Source organism: Lactuca virosa, chromosome 8 (assembly GCF_052849685.1).
Source record: "Lactuca virosa cultivar CGN04683 chromosome 8, Lactuca_virosa_CGN04683_v6, whole genome shotgun sequence".
Classification (NCBI taxonomy): domain Eukaryota; kingdom Viridiplantae; phylum Streptophyta; class Magnoliopsida; order Asterales; family Asteraceae; genus Lactuca; species Lactuca virosa.
The window spans coordinates 109,643,472-109,661,374 of NC_136433.1; the positions used below are offsets into that span (position 1 = coordinate 109,643,472).

Here is a 17,903-nt window from a genome sequence, read left to right on the forward strand (position 1 = left end):
TTTATGAAGTCTGATAAATAACAGGCATTGCCAACACATTTTAAAAGACATATTACACGATTCAACCATAGATAACTCGTTATTCATAATACCACATAACACAAACAACATACAGATTTCATAAAAACTTGAAAAGAAAGAGGAAATCTCAAACAAAATCGTACTCAAATACATGGTGTCATCGACAACAACCAATTTACCGAATCATGCAAAAACTACATGGAATGGAATCACATCATCCTAATCTTCAAATGCAATCAAAGTGATGAGGGATTCATGAGAAGGAAAACGAGAAACAAGGTCAGAACGTTTAGCTAACACAAAGTCCTCAAACTGGAACGCAGGTGCAACAGTGCACCCCACAAGAGAAAAATGTTCCTCTGCATCTCTGGGTGGATTCTTCACAACAACATTATCTGTTGATGATGATATCTCATAATCTTTTGTAGGAAACGCTCCAAACCACACATTTGGTGGGACAGTATACTGCAACAGTTGGTTTTCACCAATATCTTGTCCGATGCATGTTAACTTTAAACTCCCATCTTTCTCATCTATTTCCAGTATCTTTTTGGCAGAAAAACTGGTGTTAAAAACTCAAATCTAAACCCAAATAACCATGAAAGGCCATATAATAAGCATACCGTGAGAGGTTCGCCTAAATAGAAGTGCCATGTTTCTGCACTTGGGATACGATGGAGATGTGAGACGCTCCCAGATGGAAGTAAGAAGTATATCGCTGTACTGATGGGACGATCAACTTTATCTGTTGTTCGTAACATAAAATCATGTAGCAGAATTAGAAAAAATACTTCTTGAATCTTTCGATTGTAAGAAAATGTTGAATCTTGAATCCCCTTTTGTGATTTGCTCATTTCAAACTAGGGTTCCCATTTAGTTTCAAATCACACTATACATATTTTCAAAAACAACTAGCGATGGGTCGAAATCGATTCAGATCAAGTTTCTGAAAGAACTGGTGAAGGGTCAAATTGGGTTCATTGTTAATTTTCTTTTATAGAACTTGTGACTGGTCAAAATTGATTTAACTACGGCTTCAGAAAGAAGTGAATCTTGAATTTATAAGTTAAAGCGATGCGAAGGTGATGTAATCTTTCATAAAGAGGGTGGCATTATACGATCAAGGAACATGATAACATACAGACTCGGATTAGTGTGAAAAGGTGAAGAGATACTTACATTCAGGGGGAAGTTGAGAAGTGGAAAGGGTAATGGAAGTGTCTCTGAATGTCTCCGAGAAAAAACCACCTTCTGGATGTGGTTTCAGGTTTAACTTTCCGACGACTTCTGATGCCGTTGGAGCCATCTTGCTGTTGCTCTTCTTCAACTTTCAGGCGCGCTATATATTTCTTGAACCCACCAACCCCTTGAATACCGATGTGACTTATCCACTCGCGTTGGCCTATTCGTTTCATTTTCGCAGGGGGGACATGGATTTATAGTTTATAATAATAATAATATGGATTTACAGTTTTTTCCGTACACAACAATTTGTTCATTAAAGTGTTGTATTGTACAACTCCATAAGGCATAAATTGTTATGTATGTAGAAAAATTGTTGTGTACAAATCACTTCCCTTTCACAAAAGACAAAATTATGAAAATGTTTTTTTTTTTTTTTATAAATAATCTCAGGTTCAAGAACAGTTTTGTTAAATGTTTATTTGAATTGATACTTTTTTTTTTTTAATTATAGCTCTTATATGTGATTGGAGTATTATAATAAACAAATTAAAACCGCATGTATCCATTGTGTTTCCTCAAGAGATTTGTAAACCCATATCAACCGATGAAGCTTCATCAAACCAATACGATTATTTTTTTCGCACCTTCGTATGTTTGTGATTGATTATGTTACAGAAACTTTATTTTTTCTATTTTTCTTGGAAAGGGAACTTCCCTAACGAGGGTTTCCGGGCCAGCTTTCGCGCACCGACTAATCCCCGCTGCAAACATGAGGCTTTGCCTCATGCCCTGGAGTCACTGCAGGCGAACCTCCATGGCCACAAGGGCTGAGTAGTGCCAGGATTTGAACATGGGTCAATAGGTTATCCACCATATCTTCCACATGCCTTACCAAGTCACCACAACCCAAATGGTTTATTTTTTTTTGGAGGTATTGTGTTGCAGTTGTACCAAATCCTCTAACTTATTGTGATGGCATGTCAGTTAGTTAGAGCAATTAAAATTGATTTTGTTTCTATGGATTTTTAGGGTGTGTTTGATACAGAGCGTTTGAGAGCTTCTATCTTCTAGCGTTTGACAAAACGCTTTGTTTCGAACAGAAAGCATTGTTTGACACTACAAGCTTCTAGTGTTTAGTTTAAACAAAACGATCGAAATCCAAATGATATTTCATGTAGCGTTTAACAAAACGTACCCAACTACAAGTTACCCGCTACCAACTATTTTTGCCGAACGCGCCTTATATGCAGAGTTAGGGTGGAGATGAGGTGAAGAGTTTTGCAATGGTAGAACCATGACATGATACCCTCCGACCTTAAATTACGGAGAAGAATATAAAGTAGTAAGTTTTAACAAAGCTAAAAAGTTGATATTTTTTTAGCAAAACTTGTTTTTTTTTAAAAAGCAACTTCAAGAATAAAAACAATAAATATCCATTTTTTTTCCATCTTCACATTTTTAAAATTTTCTTCATTTCTTTTCTAAACTTAGACTTGTTTACAACAATAGTAGTTCTTGAGGTACCTTACTATCTTTCAACTTTGTAAATGTTTGAAAAATGATAGTTTTGTACCTGAATATCAAATTTAGGGTCGATCCACTAAAAATCATATTTTGTTTTTCTTTCAAACATTAACTTTAGAGACCTTAAAACATCCTTCCTTGGTTCAACATCTTCCAAGATGTCCTTTTCGTTGAGGCTAAACCACAAGCACAAAGAGTATAAGGGTTGTACCGAGCTTCAACATCCATAATAAGGTTGAAAAATAGGATCTTGATGACTTTCTGCAAGTCAATCCTTTATTTGCTGCTCAAAATCGGTTTCTTGCTATTGGAACACGATTTTGAATTTTGATAATCATATCTTGGAAGCATGAATACTTCTATGGCCGCTATAAAAGGTTGTATCTTTTTTTGGGGGCTCGAATTAGGTTTTTGGAAAAATATAGTATATAAATGGAATATAATGGTATTTTTAAACCACTTAAGTAAGTTTAATCAAGTTTGGGCCAAAACAACATTGTTTTAGACAAGTCACCAAACGTGCGTGAAAACCATAAATAACTTTTTATTGCGGAGGTATTTAATGTTGGGTAATCTTGATGGGTAAAATCAGGATATAGTATGGGTTAATTGTAACATCCCAAAATCCAAGACCAAAAATTTCATTTTTAATTTAATAATCCATAAAACACATTACTGAAAACATCATGAAGTTATCTCATATCATAAAAACCCATAAGTCATATGTCTCAAAACATGTCATAAGGTAATAATGTCAGAGTACAAATCCCAAGAACATCATAGTGCGGAAAATCGTGGTGTGATACGCTGCTATCGTGTCGGCTCCTTTCCCTTCGAAGAAGAAGGACCTGAAACAAAAACTAAAAACCGTAAGCACAAAGCTTAGTGAGTACCCCCATCATACCACATATCATACAATAAACATATTGTCTAACATGACCGGGTACTGGCCTACCCCTTCGGTCTCTTTCAACCGGTAACTTGCCTAGCATATCAGGGTGCTGGCCTACCCCATCGGTCTCTTTCAACCGCTAAACTTGCCTAGCATATCAGGGTGCTGGCCTGCCCCTTCGGTCCTTTCGACCGGTACCTTGTCTAGCATATCAGGGTGCTGGCCTACCCCTTCGGTCCTTTTGACCGGTACTGGGGACTATTTCAACGATATTACTGAGAAGTCCCACGGAGATCCGAAGCTTTCTGGGATTAGCAGGATATTACCGAAGGTTTATCCAAGGCTTTTCTTCGATCGCTACTCCACTAACAGCTTTGACCCACAAGGGAGCTACTTATGCTTGGAGTGATAAGCACATAGAAGCATTCGAGTTGCTAAAGAAGAAGCTATGTGAAGCACCGATTCTTTCTCTACCCGATGGAGTTGAAGACTTCGCTGTCTATAGTGATGCGTCTGGTGTTGGGTTGGGTTGTGTTTTGACCCAAAGAGAAAAGGTGATAGCATATGCGTCTCGACAGCTGAAAGAGCATGAAAAGAACTACCCCACTCATGATTTGGAGTTGGCAGCGGTAGTATTTGCTCTGAAAATATGGAGGAATTACCTCTATGGCTCGAAGTGCAAACTTTTCACTAATCATAAGAGTCTCCAATATATCTTTAATCAGAAAGAATTGAATATGAGGCAAAGACGCTGGCTAGAGTTACTTAAGGACTACGACTGTGAGATACTTTACCACCCTGGTAAAGCAAATGTTGTCGCTGATGCTCTCAGTCGGAAAGTCAATATTGAAAGAAAAAGGCCAAGAGCGTTGAGAATAGAAGTTGTCTCGACAATTGTGGAGAGTATAAAGAAAGCTCAAGAGGAAGCTTCTGAAAAGAATGACCGGAAAGAGGAACGTTTGGGCAAAACGTTAGTGTTTGGTACAAACGGTCATGGACTGAAGGTATTCCAAGATCGTATTTGGGTACCTAAGTCAAGAGGAGTAAGAGATCTTCTGATGGAAGAAGCTCACAAAACCATGTACTCAATTTATCCTGGCAGCACTAAAATGTATAGGGACCTAAAACCCTACTACTGGTGGCCGACGATGAAGCTTGATATTGCAAAGTACGTGGCCGAGTGTGTGACATGTGCGAGGGTCAAGGCACAACATCAGAAACCATACATGAGTTTAGAACCTTTGCATGTACCTATGGGTAAATGGGAAGACATTGCTATGGATTTTGTCACTAAACTGCCCAGAACAAAGAATGGTCACGACATGATTTGGGTAGTCGTTGATCGCTTCACTAAGAGTGCGCATTTCATAGCAGCCAATGAGAAATGGTCTATGGATAAACTTGCGAATTCTTATGTGAAGGAAATTGCGAGGCTTCACGGTGTTCCGTTAACGATTGTGTCAGATCGTGACAGCCGTTTCACCTCGCGATTTTGGAAAAGTCTACAAGAGGAATTGGGTACCAAGTTGTGTTTGAGTACAGCTTACCATCCACAGACTGATGGTCAGAGCGAACGAACGATACAAACACTTGAAGATATGCTGAGAGCATGTACCCTGGAATTCCAAGGTAACTGGGATGAACATTTACCTTTGGTAGAATTTTCCTACAATAATAGTTTCCACTCGAGCATAAATACGGCACCTTATCAAGCTTTGTACGGACAGAAGTGTCGTACGCCGTCTTGTTGGCTTGAGGCTGGGGAAAAGCAGTTTATGGGACCGGAGATAGTCCATCAAACCGTTGAAAAGTTGAAAATAATCAGGGATAGAATGTTAGCAGCTCAGGATCGTCAAAAGAGCTATGCTGACAGCAAGCGACGACCGATGACTTTTGAAGTTGGAGATTCGGTTTTGCTTAAAGTCTCGTCGTGGAAGGGACTTATAAGATTTGGTAAAAGGGGAAAGTTAAGTCCAAGATTTTGTAACGCCCCATTTCTGGTATGTAATTTTAATTAAGTATCTCCATTTCTTAAGGGGTACTCGACAAGTCTGTAGCCCGACTCGTCGAGTAGAAGCGGGATGAGTTCGCGATTTAAGTTGGCTACTCGGCGAGTCCATATGTTGGGACTCGGTGAGTCTGCCTGTCTGGATGAAGCCCTAATTTCAAGGGTTTGTACCCTATTTTAACGTCATCATAGCCTCCCACCCCAGCCTCCAGCACCTTTAGAGCATTTCCCCTGTAAACCCTAGCCCCTATTGTTGAACTTGAGTGTGTTTGTGCTAGTTTGGAAGCTTTGGAAGGGAAGGAAGGAAAGAAGGTCCATAGAAGAGAAAAGAGATCCAAGAGTTAGTTTCCATCTGTTTCTCATTCAGGTAATAAAGTTATTACCTTGTGTATTCCTCCATTAAACCCTCTTTTATGCTTGTTATGTCTTCCTTGGAGCCTTATATGATTCAAAACTTGAGATATGGACTTTCCTTTGGATGGAAACCTTAGATTTGGACGTTATTGAACTCCAGGAGCTCATTATAGCCACCTTTATGAAATCTGGGCCTTGTTCCAAACCCTAAGAGCCTAGTATTTGATGATTTTGGGTATTTTAGCCTCATACCTTTATGCATGCACGTAAAGTTGGAAACTTTACGTGTAAAACCAATCCTAGAAGCTCAGATCTATGATTTGGAAGCACTGAAATAGATTAGAATCGAATGTATTGTAATAGCATGCTTGGGACTCGACGAGTTGTTCTTCAACTCAGCGAGTTGTTCTTCAGACTCGACGAGTTGTTCATACGACTCGGCGAGCCTCAGACTGGACGTGTTCATATGATGAAGGAGAACTCGACGAGTTGTTCATACAACTCGGCGAGTCGGATGAAGTTAGACTCGATGTTAGTATCGAAGAAGAACTCGTCGAGTCTTTGCCAAACTCGACGAGTAGAAGCGGGTAGAGGATTAGATTGGATGATAGGGACTCGGCGAGTTGGCGGCCCAACTCGGCGAGTCCGGTCAACTGGAAGTTGACTTTGACAAGGAAGTTGACTTTGACCAGGAAGTTGACTTGACCAGGGGTAAATAGTCATTTCACCCTGAGATTAGTTATCAGTATTTGATTTAGTGTTTATGGGATTTGTAGCCGGGGAGTTCCGGAGCAGCAATCAGGCAGTTTCAGATTTAGCATCTCGGCAACCAGCGTTACCAGGTGAGTTTCCTTCCAGTAGGAATGGGTCTACGGCCACAATGCCGGCCCGTTTAGATAGCAGTAGCTCCGGACTTTGGTCCGATGCAGTAGTGCAGTATGCTTGATGTCTTTGTGATTCAGGCTTATTTATGTGTTAGTTAGTCCGGACCTCGGTCCGATGCAGTATGCAGTATATGTAGTATGCTAGTAGTTATGATTATGTTATGCTATGTTCAGTTAGTCCGGACTTCGGTCCGATGCAGGGGGCAAGGCCCCAGTTAGTCCGGACTTCGGTCCGATGCAGGGGGCAAGGCCCCAGTTAGTCCGGACTTCGGTCCGATGCAGGGGGCAAGGCCCCAGTTAGTCCGAATTTTGGTCCGATGCAGGGGGCAAGGCCCCAGTTAGTCCGAATTTCGGTCCGATGCAGGGGGCAAGGCCCCAGTTAGTCCGGACTTCGGTCCGATGCAGTGGGCAAGGCCCAGTATGTGCTTTATATGTTATTGTATGGTATGTGGTAGTTTGGGGGAGCTCACTAAGCTTCGTGCTTACAGTTTTCAATTTTGGTTTCAGGTACTCAGTTTTTAAAAGAGGAGCTCGGGAAGATTGCAGTGCACACACCATTTGTTCAGCCTGGGATGTTTATACTCTGATATACTTGACAGTTGTTATAATATTTTGGGATACATTGCTTATGATTTTTATATGAGGCTTATCGACTACGGTTTTTATTATTAAATTAAACGAAATTTTCAGACTCTGTTTTTGGGATGTTACAAGTTGGTATCAGAGCCTTGGTTTGAGGGATTCGGGCACACTTTCGGGTGTGTCTGAACTCAAACTAAGGAAGTGATATAAAGTTTTCAAGAGAAAAACCATGTTTACAAAAGGATTTTGAGAAAAGAAAACAAATTTTAGAAAAAGTATAAAGAAAAGAGTTTTAGAAAAAGCAAAAAGAATTTTGAAAAAAGAAAAGGGTGTGGTGCATCCCATTTTTATAACGAACGGTGAGTGCGGAAGAAAGATATCTCGAGATTAATCGTGTTTTTGTAAGTATGAACACGAAGAACATATTAGGAGTTCGTTGAAGAAGACTAAGAACAAGAGAGAATAAAAATATTATTCATGAAGATCATGGTGGGAGAGAGAAACTCTCCCTTGGTGGGAGAGATCCCACCAATTCTCTCTCTCTAGGATTACATTGTAAGAAAAGTAATCTCTAATCTAAGAAAAAGTGAGCTAGCTAAAGTAATAAATGACCAACTCTCCCTTTATATAGGATGGAGAGTATTTACACCATAAATACAATATAGGGAAAATACAACCAAATAAACACTCATTATTTGTGGAGCATTTCCATGCACCAACATTCTCTCCCTAAATGCTTACAAATGATGAGAGATCCAATAAGTGATACAAGGCTATAATACAGTAATCCGACTAGCAAGTGTGGTAATAAAATGAAATCAAGTGCTGAAATGTCTCTGAAACTCTGAAGTGTCTGTGAAGTCTGAAACTGGCCATGAATCTCTAACAATGAAGGTCTTCGGGCTTCAAAGCACAACCAATGAAGCATAAAAAATAAGATCCAAATCTTCAAACCAGTTATAATCACCCGAAGAAGGAGGTCACCATGAGCAAGTAGAAGATCCAATAAAAGAAACACTTCGGCTTCAAAATTCTGAAAAACATCTCGACTTCTCGAATCATAATACACCGAAATTCTTCAAAGAATAACCTGCTAAAAATGTGAAGCATCCATAAAATGAAGTCCGGATAAAAATAATGTGAGTCCAAAAACATGGTCCTACAATGTCGAAAATTTGATCCAAGGACCAAAAATAAGTGCCACGTCACATTGCCAAAATAATCTTCGTCTTCAACATATCACAAATCCAAACTCGTGAAACCATAAAATCTGAACCGGATGCGAACACAAAATCATCATATGGTAGAGTCCGAATAATAAATAATCTGAATCGGAAAACATCGAGTAATGCCAAAAATTTGATCCGTAAAGACCAAAAAGAAGTGCCACATCGCATCACTAAATAAATAATCGTCTTCAGAAGTCTTCAAAAATCCAAACTCAAACAATCATAATAACCAAATCCAGATGATATTCTCTCCCTATTTTTGATAACCAATGACCGGATATCAAAAATCAACAAATCGTCGGATGGAGAGTGTCGGATACCAAGAGCTAATAGAGTAGCTCTCCCTAGATGTATGAAGGGTCTCGATAGGAAACGAGACAAAGTAAAAGAGATACTCTTGCGGTCATGAGGAGGCGGGTGACATAGTTGTTGAAGCTGTGCTGAGAATAATCTGTTGTGCCAAAAATATATCCAAATATCCAAACTGTGGTGCCGGAACACTTGAAGTGGTCTTCAATAGAGAATAAAGTCCATATGCTCAAGATAAATGATTCGTCAACCAAAAATCAAGAGCGACAAGTCATAAAATCCCATAAAGTGAAGAATGCGAAACAACTTTGTTGATCAATCGCCGTTGCGGTGCAAGCATCACAAAAATAATATGAAGTCCGACTGCGGTAGGAGTATTCTTCCAATAATAATAACCGGCATGAAATGAACCAATGTGACAATCCAAGGTTCGGTTGTGGCAAAAATTGGTGTTAAAAAAATTGGTGTAAAAAATAATAATTGGTTTTAATAAAAAAAAATTGGTTTTAATAAAAAAAAATTGGCTAAATAAAAAAAATGGTGTTAAAAAAAAATTGGTGTTAAAAAAAATAATAATCGTTAAAAAAAATTAACTGAAAAAAAAATAATACAAAAAAAAAACTGAATAAATAAAAAAAATGAGGCTTAAAAAAAATAAGAAGGCTAAAAAGAAAAAAAAAAAAGGGGGGGGGGGGCTGATGAGAGGGGAGGAAAAAAAGGAGGGGAGGAGGGGGGAGGAATAAGGAAGGAGAAGGAAGAAGGAGGAAGAGAGGGGAGGAGGGGAGGGGCTGAAGGAGGGTGGAGAAGGGAGGAGGGAAGGTCTGGTCGAAGGAAGGAGGAGGATGCTGATGGAGGGTGGTTGCGGGTCTAGTAGCTTGCGGATGAGAGGAGGTGGTTTGGGTGGGAGGTGATTGCGGATGAAGGGTAAGCAGGTGGGGTCTTGGGTGCGGATGGAAGAGCTGGTCGCGGATGGAGCTGGTCGCGGATGGAGAAGTGGCTAGGCTGACTGCAGTAGCTGGGATGCGGTGCCAAGGAAGTAAGCTAGACGCGGTTCGAACTGCAGTGGAGCGCCTGCGGTCTGGTGCTGCGGTCCGAGGGAAGAAGCAAGATCCTAGGTTGCGGTCTTGAGAGACTTCGGTCAGCAGGATAAGGTAGGGGAGGGTTGCGGTTTTTCGGCTGCTGACCTCGGCTGCGGATAGAAGCTAAGATGACCTCGGATCAAGGCTAAGAAGTGGCTGCGGGTAGGCTTCTAAGGGGACTCCGGTAGGCTGTTTTTGGCTGCGGTCCGGGGGGCTGAGAAGGGCTGAACAGGCGACGAAAAATGCTATTTTTTCATGAAAAATGGTACCGCAAAGGCCATTTATTCATATTTTAATAAGGGAATCTTTTTATAATGCATTTTAAGTCAACATGTGGTCTTGGGAAGGCAAAAGGAAGAGTGTGCAGGGGGTTTTTAGGGACAAAAGGTGATGGGATTGGACAATGTCACATGGTTTTTGTCTTTTTGAGGGAGCAAATAGTGGAATACTCTTTACCCAAAAGAGTAACAAGGACAAGGTGCTTTATACAAACACACATTACGTCCATATTTCTTCAAATTAAGATTCACAACAAGAATAAAGAGGAATAAAAGCTTCATACCTCCAGAAGATTTCCAAGCTCCTGGGTAAAAAAAAAGAGCACCACTTCAAAGAAAATAAGCCCATTAATTGTGTCTTCTCATCCAAGAATAAAAGAACTTCTGGAGCAAATTATTCAACAATTTGGAGACCACAAAATTAATTTCTCTTCCCATTTTTCTTCATTTCTTCAACAGCAAAAATAATAAACTTTTAAGAACATCTTCTTCCAGCAATAAATAGAACGAGCAGCAGCAGCAACAATTTATTTATTAAGATAGAATCACCCAGAAAATAGAGCTAAGAACGAACTCATAAAAAAAATTCCGGTAAGAAACCCGAAAAAATTTTCTTGCAGAAACACGGAAAAATCACAAGATAATCACCGAATGGGAGTCGTTCCCTTGAAATAATCGTGAGATCTTCAAGGTACGGCTCTGATACCAATTGTTGAGACCCATTTTTATAACGAACGGTGAGTGCGGAAGAAAGATATCTCGAGATTAATCGTGTTTTTGTAAGTATGAACACGAAGAACATATTATGAGTTCGTTGAAGAAGACTAAGAACAAGAGACAATAAAAATATTATTCATAAAGATCATGGTGGGAGAGAGAAACTCTCCCTTGGTGGGAGAGATCCCACCAATTCTCTCTCTCTAGGATTACATTGTAATAAAAGTAATCTCTAATCTAAGAAAAAGTGAGCTAGCTAAAGTAATAAATGACCAACTCTCCCTTTATATAGGAGGGAGAGTATTTACACCATAAATACAATATAGGGAAAATACAACCAAATAAACACTCATTATTTGTGGAGCATTTCCATGCACCAACAGTGCATGCAATCAGCCGAGCTCAAGTAAGTACTCCCAAATTACCCATACAAGTTTATGTTATGATTATCAGTTTCAGTTTCAGTAGAACAACATGCTAGAATAGGACTAAGGATCTAGGAGGATGCCTTATGTGCCTGCTATATGTGTTTCAGCTTTATGAGAATTGCATGCTAGTATTGAGTAGACAATAGTAGGATAGCCTGTTTAGGTTATGCCTGATAGTTTGAGCTTAGCATTGAATGCTAGTACAGTTTCTCGTTATAAGAATAGATTTGCTTGAGTAGTTTCCTGTGTCCGAATGCTGCTTGCTTTGTGCTTTGTAGGATTCCGAGTGATGGGAGTTAGCCATCAGGTGAATACGTCACGTCACATGTGATCAGGGTTGAATAATCTCAGAGTGCTGGATCTGGCCCTATTGCGCAGCTCTCGTCTGAGTCTAACCGTTGTAGGGACGAGTCTTTTACTCGAAGGATTATCTGAACCTCATCACATGTGATGGTATTCAGGTGGTGGCTAATTGGCATTACAAGGAGGCCTTCAGCAGCTGAGGATTGGTTTGGGTGGAGTCTAGGGCAAGCCTAGGATGAGAGTAGCAGAGATCAGTAGCAGTAGAAGGGACTTGGTAGAGTTAAGGCAGCTCTTGAAGAAAGTACGGATAGATGTAGAAGGTAGTATGGGCCCGTACTACTGAAAGCAGAGGATCCGTACTTGATTCCAGAGGGGCCAAGACAAAGCCAGGGAACTTGTAGTGTGTATGTGTAATCCCTCAGCAGTGAAGTGTATTTTTATAGTTATTGTTATATGCTTTCAGCATGGTGACGTTGCGTGAAAGGCCAGTGGGCGGATCAGGCGCCAGAGAGGGATCAGGCTCGGGTTTAGGGACCGGGCAGCTCGAGGAGCGTATGAGAGAGTTTGTATCAGCTGAGATCACGCGCGGTATCTTAGACCAGACTCATGTGATCTTTGGCACAGTCAAGGAGGGTATACTAGAGATTTTGGATGAGAGGCTTGGAGCCTTTCGCGCAGAGATGATGGCTTTGCTAGGAGCGCGTACGTTGACATTTCGAGAGTTTAGAGCTTGTGGAGCACCAGATTATCATGGGGATAGGGACCCCATTGCTAGCAGCAGATGGTTGGCAGATGTTGCCAACGCTTTCCGCACGAGCCAGTGTCCCGAGGGGGACAAGGTCAGACTCGCCTCCTGTCTTCTGAAGGGCAGAGCGCGGGATTGGTGGGAGGAGGTTGTTCATGCCTTGGGGGATGATGCCGCGTTGGACGTGATGTCATGGGGTGATTTCTCGGCTAGGTTCAGGGCTGAGTTTGCACCAGCTATTGAGGTGCAGCAGTTCGCACGTGAGTTCCAGGATCTTCAGCAGACTACTGAGACGGTGGCGGAGATCACCGCCAAGTTCAGGGAGAGGGCTCTCTTGGTTCCGCAGTATGTGGCGGACGAGGAGATGAAGAAAGCTCGATATCATGAAATGCTGAGATATGACATCAGGCAGTTTGTGAGCAGGTCCAGCTGCAAAACGCTGGAGGACATGATTGTTCGGGCCAGAGAGAGGGAAATTGATCTGGAGCAGATCAAGAAGAGGAAGCCGGAAGAAGTTCAGGTAACCACGGGTTCGGGCAAAAGGCCCAAGGGGTCAGATGCGAGATCGAGGGATCATCAGAGTCGCAGCCGATGCGGAAAGTCGGGCAGGACGCACGAGGGTGCGTGTAGGAGTGGTAGTGGTGGTGATTCTGGCTGCTTCCGGTGCGGCCGGACTGGTCATTTTAGCAGAGATTGTACCGTTACCACCACTCAGGGGTCAGATCTGATATGTTTCCTTTGCAGTCAGTGGGGCCACAGGAAGGCCCAGTGTCCGAGTTTGTTTCCGGCAGTACAGATGATATCACCTGTCCCTGCCACTTTTAGGATCACCGACGGCCATTAGGACCGGGTAGAGGCGCCTGCGGTGGGAAGCAGGGCTTTTCAGTTGTCTGCAGTGGAGTCGCGAGCAGTACGCGAAGAACTACCCGACAATATTGGGCTAACAGCTAAGCTTCAGGGTCAGTTAGCGACTACTCAATCGATTAATGAGGTAGTCGGGGTAGCTCGGGAGAAGGAGATTGGTTTGGATGGGCAGCGCGGTAAAAGGAAGCGAGCACTTATTTCAGGACAACTGGGAAGAAGTGAAGAGTCATACTCAGCTGACTTGGGTGTTGGAAATCGGGAAGACCTTGAGGTGTGTGGTAAGTGTGGAGGAACTCATGGGTTTGCTTGTCACAAGTTCAGGTGTTTCAAGTGCGGGGAAAGGGGGCATGTGTATCGGGATTGTAAGAAGGATCAGATATGTTTTCATTGCCACCAGCCTGGTCATTTCAAGTCTTGCTGTCCTGTTTTGGTGGTGGAGAGAGTCTAGGATTCAGGCGCCCATTGTTCCGCAGGAAGTCAAGATCGAGCCGCACTAGATCGCAGGTATGTCGTTTGAATTCTCCCTTTTGTAATAATTTTATTGTTAAGGTTCTGCATCGGTAATGATAATGACACTTCGGAATTTTGTGGCCTGCTTGGGATTGAGTAATATGCTATCTGCGTATCTTGGATTTTAGAATGATAGTTGGAGGACATCACCTGTAGAGCAGGTTACTTCGGATGCTGTAGCGGTAGCAAGTATGTGTGAGACTCGGTAGCATCTCACTACCTTCGGGAAGGTGTTGTTCGGGTATAGGTGGGTTACATTCCAGCACGGGGAGCACCTGAGAGAGGTGTTAGAGACTATGAGGAGGGAGCGACTTTTGCAAAGTACTCCAAATGTGAGTTCTGGTTGTGCGAGGTGCAATTGCTTGGGTACCTTGTCAATCAGAAGGGTAATCTAGTCGTTTTGTCTAAGATAGAAGCTGTGATGCAATGGGAGTTTCCGAGGTCTCCAATTGGGATTCGAAGCTTCCTGGGTCTAGCGGGTTATCACCAGAAATGTATTCAGATTCCTGGAAGTGGTGTGATCTTTTGGATTGGTTAGTAGTGACACACTAGCAATGGCAAACGTGGTTTTCAGCAGATTGATCATAGAATGGTAAGAAGGATTGAGGATCCTTCCAGCATTGTGTGCTGTAAGACGTTAGTTGAATCAAACTGGGGGAGAATCATCCAAGGATTCAGAAGTAGGAGCAGTTTTGAAACTGGGATAAGTTTCGCATCCTTATCAGAAAGGAAGACAGTCCAGACAGATGTGTGGTTTGAGGATAGTGTGAGATGGAAGTTTGGAAAAAACTTGCCAGTAAGGAGATCGCATTCCCGTAATGTTTGCCAGCAAGCCTTAGGGAATCAGGTTGGGGATTCCAGTCAGGACATGGGTTCAGTCTTGAATGATAGGTAGTATGTATACTGTGACATCCCCTTTTCACGGCCAGAAAAGACCAATTTTGTTTATGCTTTATAAAAACCAGAGTACTTCTTTTAATAAAAATGTTGCGGAATTTGTTCCCAGAAAAACATGATAAATACGTTATCAAAGCATTTTCGAAGAAATGTATTTTTATTCATTTAAAACATTTGGGATGTCATCGTCAATACAGAAACATAAGCATAAACAGAACTTACATTCATTTACACTAGTGATCTACATCTCTTTTAAATCTCTCAGTGCAAAGTAGCTTCGTATCGACACCTGTGATACAAATAAGCTGGAGTGGGTCAGGTTGGGAAACCTGGTGAGTACATAGGGTTTTCAACCCACAATAATATAATTATTATATTTAAACATCAAACAATCAACCCGATTACCCATCCCCGTTATCTTCTTTAATATTCCTTAAAGAATTATCTTAAGGGTCATCTCCTATATCATATTTACCTCTCATCTTTTTACCTCACATTTCCTTATATGCTCGTTCCTAAGGCATGAATACGTAGTTACAACGTCGCCTGAACTCGTAATTCATAGTAAGGGTTAGAGTATCATCACATGAATATACAGTCACAACATCACCTGGACTCGTAATTCATCACATACAGGTTATAAGTCTGCTGGTGTTTCCACGGGTTGTCTAGAATAGTCTGTGGTCGCCATCTATACTCTAGTAGATGACTACATCTCCAAATTGCCGGACAAGGTTATAGTATCTTTCATCCTACATTACCGATTCATCATCACCTATCCATCACCTAATTATCATCACCTATCTCTCATCATTTTATTTCATCACACACCAACTATTTCATCTACCCATGTTTTATCGCAACATATTTGTAGATATAAAATAAATATATATTTAAATCATTTAAAACATGTATAAAATCATTCATCCATCATAGACAACAAGTATTCAGATAATATGCACACATAGCACGTAATTTATATAAAATACTTCATATCTATGTGTAAGATGAAAGGGACCATGCACTCACTTGAAAAGGTGGTGATTCCGAACTCAGACAGCGCTTCGCTTCTTAAAAAAATAATTTCCTTCGACGAAACCTAGTATTATTACCACTAGAGTTTAGTCTATTATTCGCCGAGACTAATTAATAGTCTAGCTATTATTACTATTATATAAGCGTTAAACTATACTTATATAACCCATAATAATAGCCCAAGTACTTATTATAAGTTTCTAATAACGTTACTATAATTAAATAAAAGCTATATTAAAAATAGCGTAGGCGTAGCTCACTTACAAAGGGTTTTATAGAAAACCGGGCTTTGCTTGGAGCAGCGTTCCCGAGCCGAAAAGCTCTTCTTCTCGGAGTCGCCGAGCATTCTGGGGCTTCCGCCTCATGCTAGGGAGGTTCCTTAGGCTTTTCGGGGGGTTTCGGGGCTAGAGAGAGGTTCTAGAGAGAGAGTAAAGAGAAGAAAGAATGGGAAAGGTGTGAAGAAAATGAGGGTGGGAGAGGTTCTATTTATAGGGTGAAAAATGGCTGAGCTTGGTGCCACATGTCACCATCTAGTGGCAAAACTTGGGGAGAAAGCAATGACCAAGATTGTGCCACATCACCCATTTTCGCACAGCACACTTCCGACTTCTAAAATCCGTAACTTTCACATACGAGCTCTGTTTTCGACGTTATTTATATCCACGCGTAGGTAAAAATAAGATCTACAACTTTCATTTTGACTCTGTCGGCTAATTCTCGACCGATCTTAAATTTAACAGTACGAGGAGATTATACTGTTAAATGTCCGCGTAAAATTCATAACTTCTACATACGGACTCTGTTTTCGTCTGTCTTTTTACCGTTGAGTTCCTATTCATGAGATCTTCAATTCTAATTTAGGTCGCGTAGGCCAAAAACCGCTCGATCTAAAATTCGAGTTTCGGGCTGTGCACTGCTAAGCCAAATCTTAGAAAATTCATAACTTCCTAACACGAAGTCAGATTTGGGCGTTCTTTTTTTGTATGTTCTCGGTTTAACGTATTCTACGACTTTTGTTTAGATTGCTAAGGCTAAAAGTCGCTCTACCGTAAATTCACTATTTACGCTTCCCGGTATCGTGCCGGTTCCGCCGCGAAACTTCGACGAGTCATAACTTCTTCGTTATAACTCGGATTTTGGCGTTCTTTATATGTACGGAATCCTTGAGAAATATTCTACAACTTGGTTAAGATTATTTATTCTAAATAATCATTTGTCGAAAAGTCGTTTTCGGCCCCTATTATCTCTAAATTGACTAGCCCGGATCTACGGGCGTTACATATACTCGTCCTCGGATGTGTTCGGATCAGTAACCAACGAATGAGATAGTGTTAGAGTGTTGTAAGTCTACGGGTGTAGCCGTAGCATTCACTACCAGCCAGATAGTGTTAGAGTGTTGTAAGTCTACGGGTGTAGCCGTAGCATTCACTAGCAGCCAGATAGTGTTAGAGTGTTGTAAGTCTACGGGTGTAGCCGTAGCATTCACTAGCAGCCAGATAGTGTTAGAGTGTTGTAAGTCTGCGGGTGTAGGCGTAGCATTCACTAGCAGCCAGATAGTGTTAGAGTGTTGTAAGTTTGCGGGTGTAGCCGTAGCATTCACTAGTAGCCAGATAGTGTTAGAGTGTTGTAAGTATGCGGGTGTAGCCGTAGCATTCACTAGCAGTTAGGTAGTGCTAGAGTGTTGTGAGACTGCGGGCGTAGCCGTGGAATACACTTGGCTGGTAGACAGAATGAGCGCGTTGTTAGGACGCGGAAGGAACATTAGCCCCCCCTATTTCGGGCGTAGCAGTGAGGATGTGGAAATCCACGAAGTGGATTTCAGAATTGTCTGGATGGATTAGACCTAGTTGAACCAGTGATAAGACTGTAGGAATGCCACTGCAGTTGTGAGATCGAGGAAGCAATGGATTGCTTCAGGTTACTTGTTATATAAGGCTACAATTGGTCATGTAGCAATCGCGTTTAGCTGTGGGTTGGTAACCTCAGGATTCGACGTGTGGAATCGGGCAGTTAGATCAGAAGGCCGCTAGGGCCACAGTGACAAGATAACTAGTAGTTG

General features: G+C 41.4%; 1 protein-coding gene across 1 annotated transcript; it reads right to left on the reverse strand.

The window, feature by feature from the left end:
- Positions 1 to 38: 38 nt before the first annotated feature.
- Positions 39 to 1,427, reverse strand: LOC145128789 (RmlC-like jelly roll fold protein). The gene is made up of 3 exons (XM_079063594.1): positions 1,201 to 1,427; positions 645 to 766; positions 39 to 567 (listed from the first exon to the last, which is right to left on the reverse strand). The coding sequence occupies exons 1-3, from the start codon at positions 1,325 to 1,327 to the stop codon at positions 241 to 243; spliced, it is 576 nt and encodes a 191-aa protein (XP_078919720.1). The 5' UTR covers positions 1,328 to 1,427; the 3' UTR covers positions 39 to 240.
- Between the last annotated feature and the right edge of the window lie 16,476 nt (positions 1,428 to 17,903).

What these genes read in the sequence shown, in the direction of transcription:
- LOC145128789 (XM_079063594.1), bottom strand. Translation starts at nt 1,327, where the DNA reads ATGGCTCCAACGGCATCAGAAGTCGTCGGAAAGTTAAACCTGAAACCA. An exon ending in TTCTCAACTTCCCCCTGAAT is followed by an intron (nt 767 to 1,200) that starts GTAAGTATCTCT and finishes TACGAACAACAG; the next exon opens with ATAAAGTTGATCGTCCCATC. An exon ending in ATTTAGGCGAACCTCTCACG is followed by an intron (nt 568 to 644) that starts GTATGCTTATTA and finishes TCTGCCAAAAAG; the next exon opens with ATACTGGAAATAGATGAGAA.